This window comes from Tursiops truncatus, chromosome X (assembly GCF_011762595.2).
Source record: "Tursiops truncatus isolate mTurTru1 chromosome X, mTurTru1.mat.Y, whole genome shotgun sequence".
Taxonomy (NCBI): domain Eukaryota; kingdom Metazoa; phylum Chordata; class Mammalia; order Artiodactyla; family Delphinidae; genus Tursiops; species Tursiops truncatus.
The window spans coordinates 81,462,766-81,470,368 of NC_047055.1; the positions used below are offsets into that span (position 1 = coordinate 81,462,766).

The 7,603-nt window shown below is 45.3% G+C and overlaps 1 protein-coding gene across 1 annotated transcript; it reads right to left on the reverse strand.

Moving 5' to 3' along the window:
* Positions 1-1,056: 1,056 nt before the first annotated feature.
* MAGEH1 (MAGE family member H1) lies at positions 1,057-2,473 on the reverse strand. Its single transcript, XM_004330475.3, has one exon. The coding sequence runs from the start codon at positions 2,240-2,242 to the stop codon at positions 1,583-1,585; it is 660 nt and encodes a 219-aa protein (XP_004330523.1). The 5' UTR covers positions 2,243-2,473; the 3' UTR covers positions 1,057-1,582.
* Positions 2,474-7,603: the final 5,130 nt, after the last annotated feature.

Here is a 7,603-nt window from a genome sequence, read left to right on the forward strand (position 1 = left end):
GAAACCTGATACCACAAGACTTCATACACCATGGGCCACCATGCCAGGTAGCCCTCTGGACTTAAATACACTGGCTGAAGGAGAGTGTCAAAGTGCTAATTCTGCCCTACCTGCCCCCCACCCCCTACCCTGATACATAACACACTTTAAAGCAATTTGTGCACCCTAACAAGACAGTTCTTGAGAGAGGTGCCAGTTTACCTTTCAGAGATACCACAGGTCAACTCCTCTCTCTGGTTCATCCAGGAGGCTCTGCTTTTATGGAACCTTTTTCTTTTCATTATTCCGGGATTATCGTTATTATTAACCACTTTTGTTCTCATTAAAAATAGTTGTAACTCCCGCCCTTTGAGACTCTAGCTCCTGTTCCCCTCTTCCCCACCTCATTTCTTTTTCTCCACTTTCCGCTTGACATGACCCTAATACTTCAGTAAAAAAATTGTTTCTTCCCTAATGTCCATGCTGCCTTTAGTGCCTCAAGTTACTCCCTTCCCCATCTCCAATGTTACTTTCAGACCTCAGGTTGTCACTAACCAAGAATTTTCTGACAGTCCCGTCTTTTTAATTTCTGTAGTACCCTACAATGTCCTTTTGCCTGCAACCACCCCTCTCCCCGTCCTCCTCTCAAGCTAATTTAAGTGCATTTTCTATTTCCACAGCACCCTGTGATGTTCCCTTCCCTTTGCCAATGCCCCATCCTCCAAGCTGGGTCACGTTTCCAAAAAATACCTAATACACACTATTTTCATAGTATGCTCTGATGCCCCTTTCAAATCCCCTCAACCTTATTTAAGCATCTCTTGGATTTTCATAGCACCCTATGATGCCCTCTTTCCTGTCCCACCCTCCAAGACAGGTCACATAAGCTTTTCTACATTTTCATGACACCCCATGCTCACTCCCTATTACAGCATTTACCACACTGCCAGTTTACATATTTGTCTCTCTCACATAATCTAGAACATTCTTTAGAGCTGAGCACTGTGTCTGAGGAGTATCCCCAGAACCTAGATTGGTGCCATACACATAAGTGGTGGTCAGTAAATGGACAAGGTGTCCTTGTCATTAAGCTTTTATTTTTTTCTATATTCTGCAGTAACTAAGCAAAATCAAGGTAGTTGTCAATTTTCTTTACACAACAGCAGACACAAAGGTTTTCAGAATGGCAAGGCATAAAAGAATTCTCCCATCCTTCTCTCACATTTTACTGGTTATTTCAAACTTTTAAGAACAGCCTATTTTAGTGATATAAAATATGTATCAGACCACAGAATATGATGCAAAGACTTCATTTTATAACGTTAGCAAAACTGTTATACTAAATATCAATGACGGAAAAAATATATCTTCTTCAATGGTATTTTAAAACATACTATGACCTTAATCAACACTGTACTAAAATGAATAAAATTTACAATATTCAAAGTAAACGTTCTGTTTCTCAAACAATTAGCACTGATCACAAATACCAAATACAGTGCCCCACTCCCCATTACATTCAACTAAGGACCCAGATGATCTATTCCTTGGGGTACCTTTGAAGCTCTTTCCAATCCCCCTCAAGGGTGTGCTGCATATTTCCCTAAGGGGCAGAATAACCCCTAGCACCTGAATTGAGGATAGCCTCAACTTCTGCATCATCATCAGAATCCCAATCGTAATTACATGGCCAGTCCTTGGAGCATCGGTTACGCACCCTTGCCACAAAATGCATGACTTTCAGCTTGCTTGATTCCACGTGTGCTCGAGGTCCCCAGAAGAACTCGTACTCCACAGGACTGCTACGGGGCACCGGCTTATAAATCAGGTACCCTCTGCGCACAAACTCTTCTGTAACGACCTTCTTTGGATCTCCAAAGATGCTGTGCTGCCGGCCAGGCTGCATCCCCAACTTTCCCAGCACTTTCCAGACCAGGGCCTCCTTGGCGCTGTTGCCCATGATGAAGATGAGGGCTAATATAGACATCAGGAGACTTTTCTTGGTGCCTTGAAAATTGCTCCTGGCTACCGAGGGCTTCTGCGCTAGAGCAGTGCTCGAGGCTTCCTCGGGAGTGGTGGGTGCCTCCTCTGGAGTGCTTGGGTCTTCCTCTGGGCCGCTCAGGTCGTCCTCGGGGGTGCTCGGGACCAAAGAGGCGGCCATCGGGGTCTCGGAGGTTTCTGAGGCCTGTATCTTACGATTGTTGCGGTTCTCTTCTGCGGCCCTTGCGTTACGGCGACGCCGACTCTTTCGTCCCCGTGGCATATCTTCTGCTAGGGGCACGGAGCCTATAGCAATCCTAGGGAAAGATAACTGTAACCTCTGCAGAAAAAAGCTATCTCCACTTTAAAAAGTGGCCGCCGCTGAAGCCACCAACGTCAATAGAGTCTTTGTAACAAGCGAGACGTTTTCAGCTACAAAGCTAACACCCACGCAAGCCGACTTGCACTAGCAGCCGCCCCCAGCGCTCGCCTCAGCAGCAAAGCGCAAGAATGCAGGGCTGAATTGACTCCGCCTCACCTGCCACGCAATCCCCAGACTCCAAAAGGAAGTGGGCGGGTCCTACAGGCACACTTCCGCTGTCAGATAGAAGAACGGACAGGCCTAAGCAGGGGTGGGACTAGGGGAGAAATGACGGCTTGGGATTGGCAAGGACAGAAGTAAGTAAAGAAGACATAAAGACGGGGCTCCTGGGCTTCGCTGGTGGCGCAGGGGTTGCGAGTTCGCTTGTCGATGCGGGGGACACGGGTTTATGTCCCGGTCCGCGAAGATCCCACGTCCCACGGAACGGCTGGGCCTGTGAGCCATGGCCACTGAGTCTGCGCGTCCGGAGCCTGTGCTCCACAACAGAATAAGTCCACAGCGGTGAGAGGCCCGCGTACCACACACACACACACAAAAGTCTAAATATAGGGTTCCTGCATTTTTCAGTCTAGTACAAGATTGGCTGGCGGGTCTTGGGAAAGAGTGTGTCTCTGCTCTATTCCCAGACTGGGGGTGTGTTTGAGACCATGGGGGAGGAACAGGAGTGTATCCTTGGAAGGAATCAGCTGCTCCCAGCTCTCCTTTCCTGTCTTGGCTTACACAGCATATTCATTCACTCGCCTGTTTTCAGAAGGTGGCTCTGTGTATACTGATTAATTCCTGGGCCCGCATAGGACCTAGATAAGATGGCTGTGGCCGAAGTGCTGGGTGATGAGAGGAGATGGGACTGCAAAACCGAACAGTGTGCAAGAGGTGCAGAGCCTTTAAAATGTTATATATTCACTACATTATTAAGCAGGGCACTGACTGGATCAGACTTGCAGGGCACTGACTGGATCAGACTTGCATCAGACTTGCATCAGCCTCACAGAGGAGCAGACTATTGTCTGGCAGGTCATTTAGGAAGCAATTAGAATAAGAAGCAAGAGGGAATGAAAGTGAGCCTTAAGGTGGTTGCCATGGGGATGGAGAGGCAGAAAGACATTTTAAGGGTGATCACTGACAGGCTTTAGAGACTGATTGGATGGAAGTGGTGAATAGGGAGTGGGTGGTAGAGTGCAGGTTGGCTCCAAAGTTTCTTGGCTCCAGTATACCTGAATACCGGATTTATTTTGCTTCTTTCTTTCATTCTGTAATCCGAATATAATTCATAACATACTCTGAACTTTATCCACTCCAGGTCTTGGCTCACTGTTTCCTCTGTGTGAAATGCCTTTCCTCTAATCTCCAATTACCTAAATTCCAACTCTTTGCTCAGAGGCCTCTTCCTCCCAGCAGCTCTTCTTGGTCGGCACAAAAGGGTAACGAGCCCATTTTTGCTCCCCATTTTTTGCTCTCTATAGCAAGCACTCCATATCTTTCTTACGTCATTCCAAAGATACTATTTTGCACAAGTCACCTCACCTCTCTGAACCTCCATTTCCTCATCTATAGAGTGGAGTTAATTAAAGTACTAGTGGTCTCATAGGGTGGTGAGAATTAAATGAGACAATAAATAAAAAGCATGCATCACACAGAAAGCACAGCCTCTGTCTCTCTAGGTGTTTCAAGCAATGTGTGAGAGCGGCATTTAATAAATAAATGCACATTGAAGGAATACATGAAATGGAAGATTTTGCGCATGTTTTTATCTGAACTTTTTTAAAAGCAAGTGAATGCTTTATACCTGCTTGGCTGGAAGAAGTGAAATGTTTCTTTGACAGGATTTCAGATTGTAATCCCAAAGAGGGAAGGGGTCCTGTCTCTCCCCTGATGTCTCCTAGCCCTTGATAGAGTTGGTGGAATAGGATATGTCTACACCTGGTGAATAAGTTCTGGGGTGGGAAAGTGTGTCCTGTTTAGAAAGCAGAATTGCCAGCTGAATCACCCAACAAGGCCCAGTCCTCTGTACATGTGTAGAAAGGGAATACCTGGTTCTGAGGAACTCAATACAAGCATTGAACTCATGGGAACATGAGTTCTGGCCCAGCCCCTGTCATTTACAAGCTCTTGACCTTGATGAGTTTAACCTAACATCTGTGTCCTGTGATTTATCCTCTAAACAAGCAGAAAAGGCTAATCCCTCTTGCCCTGTATGCCAGGTTTCTTGTGAGACTCTGCAAATCCAATAGCACATACCGGCAACCCTGAGTTAGAGCAGGTTCCTCTGAGTTCAGTTGTTTCTTGTTTGTATGTTTTGTGTTTGCTGTTTGGGAATCTGTGTGACTAGAGGATTGCAAAATCACCCATATTGTTTCCAAAAACTTCTCCTTTCTGATGGGACTTTATGGGAATGCAATCCAGCAAACTAATTTTCTTCCCAAGGGTTACTATCTAAACTCAAGTTTTCTTTATACCCAGAGGCTACCAAGACCTCCTGTTGGCGAAGCCTCACCATAAACGAACTTGGGGTAGTGTATGCTTGTTGCTGCATTACTTTCTGTCCACCAACCAGCTGACTGAGGAGGGGGTGCCATTTCCCTGTCACTCCATTCATCTTAGTGAACCTTTGCTCCAACCCACAATAAGGACGAGGCAGCTCTGCATAGAACCCGGGAAGATCAGAGCCTATCCTTAAGCAGTGTACAACCTAGGGCTGTGGCTCTCAACAGATTTCCTCAAAGGAGTAATCAGGAACAGGCTTTAGGTTGTGAGCTACTCTCAGTGTTCCCAAAAGCTTAACAGAAATCACATTTATGTAAGACAGGCCACAGAGGTTATTAGTCAAGAAACACAGTGTTTTTAATAGCAAGAATATTGCCAGGCATGATAGTAACAGGAGGAAATCATAAAACCATGCCTTGGGACATTGTGGACCACAGGTCTGTCTAGAGTAAGTAGAACATGACAAAGGAAGGGCAGCTGACTTGTGAGGGCCTGAGAAGTACAAAGAGAGGAGGGAAATTAACATTGCTGTGGTAGGCTATGTGCCTAAACTACCTCCAAACTGGAATCTTTACAACACCCTTCAATCACCAGTGAAGCTAGAGAGAGATTAACTCTCTTGCCCAAGATCATAGTACTGCTGTTGAATGTCAGTATTGGGGCTCACATCTTCAGATTTCTAAGCTCCACCTTCTGCCATCACACACCTCACAGCTGCTCCAACTGAGTGCACATTTGGTGGTGCCAGGAGGCTTAACACGGAAGGGAGTGTTCTTGCTCCCTTGGGATAGGAGCAGAAGGGAAAGAGATGAGAAAAGGGACAGATGTGTAGAAGGGCAAGACAAGGATCTTTACTCACCTTACTAGGTTTTCCATACTTGGCTCTGCCCCTTCCAAGCTGTGTCAAGTCCAGCATGTTATTTAACCTTTCTAAGCCTCAGTTTCTCCATCTGTGAATAAGCATACCATAGTGGTGTTGCGAAGATTAAAGGGAAATATCTCATGCAAGATGAGGTAGGTTGAAAATGTCCCCCAGTTCCCAAAGATGTCCATGCTCCTATTCCCAGAATCTGTGAATAGGCTACCTTATATGGCAAAGGGGAATTTTGCAGGTGTGATTAAGTTCAGGATCTTTAGAGGAGGATTATCCTGGACTATCTGGGTGGGCCCAAGGTAAACAGAGAGTCCCTATAGAAGGGGGACAGTAGAGTTAGATTCAGTGAAAGATGTAAGGATGGAAGCAGAGATCAAAGAGGAGAGAAGATGCTACATTGCTGGCCTTGTAGATGGAGGAAGAGGGTATGAGCCCAGGAAAGTAGGGCACCTCTAGAAGCTGAAGAAGACAAGGAAATGGATTCTCCCCTTGAGCCTCCAGGAGGAACACAGACCCGCAGGCATATTTTAGACCTCTGACCCCCAGAACTGTAAAAGATTAAATTTGATTGCCTTAAGCCACTAAATTCGTGGTAATTTGTTACATCAGCAGAAGGAAACTAATATACAAGTCATATGTGTGCCTCACTCATGGGGAGTGCCTAATGAATAAGAACTGTGACTACCCGTTGAGGTGAATTTATATTATTGTCATATTTTCAGTGAAAGTACTGGGAGGAACCGGGGAGGGATACGAGACTGGGCTGGATACCTTGGCAGCAATTCTTGTGGGTGTTGATGCACCTTGGTCTTCTCTGGGGCTGTCTACTAACCCCCCTATCCCAGGCACTGTCCTGGTTATATGACCAAGTTTCCTTAGGCATTGCTCTTACCTGAGCAGACATTGCCAAAGCCACCACCTGGTCGTAAGTGCTGCAGGTGGGATAGAGAGGGAAATGAAGGGGTCAATCCACACTACTCCCACCGCTGTAACTAATCATCTTTCAGTTGTCTGTAGGCCCTGTTCTGATTCCAGCAAGCACCTCCCAAGGGCACAGAGCACCCTTGGGCCAGTCTCTCCATTTGCAACAACGCTTGCACAGACTGTGGGCCACCACTACTTGAACAAGTGAGTCTGACCCTATCTGATGTCCCTCATTCAGGGGCTGGGCTCCTCACTGTTTATGGTCTGTGGAAGAATCATTTCTCTGAAACATTTCACACTGCAGGCATGGACTTATTTTACAGTTTTCAAGAATTAGCATCTTGCAAGGAGGTCTATAGCATGTGCACTCCTACAGTCATGAAACAAAAGCCATGTGATTACTTTTCAGGATCGTTTGCTGGGTTTGAGAATAGAATATTTTTACTGCAAATTAATCACAAACATAGGGAAAAGAATAAAATTAATATTACAAACACCTGCATAACCAGTGCCCTGCTGTGTCAAATTTAAAAATTAGGCCCTACCTTGGCCTTACCTTTACATTACAGATATGGTAAAGCCCTCTATTTACCTCTTCCCAGACCCACACCACTCTCTCCTTCTTCAGTGGCATCTGCTATCATGAATTCAGTAACTATTATACCCAGGACAAGTTGTACATATTTGCTACCTATTTCTGTGTTCATACACATTATATAGGATTTTTAAAACATGTTTATTCAAGTTGGTAAATGTAGCTCTAGGTCATTTTCATGTTTGTATACTATTTCTTTCAGTATTTGCAATTTATCTTTCTCATGATGACCCAGACTTTTGCAGTTTCTATTTTTCCAGAAAAAAAAAAAAAAAAAACAATGCTCTTATAAGTCTTTGTGTACCTATCCCCTGAAAACACGTGAACATCTCTAGGGTCACCATCTAGGAGTGGACTTACTGGGTGTGCCTGCATGGATGTGTTT

Coding starts and splice junctions, on each gene's coding strand:
- MAGEH1 (XM_004330475.3), bottom strand. CDS start 2,242: ATGCCACGGGGACGAAAGAGTCGGCGTCGCCGTAACGCAAGGGCCGCA.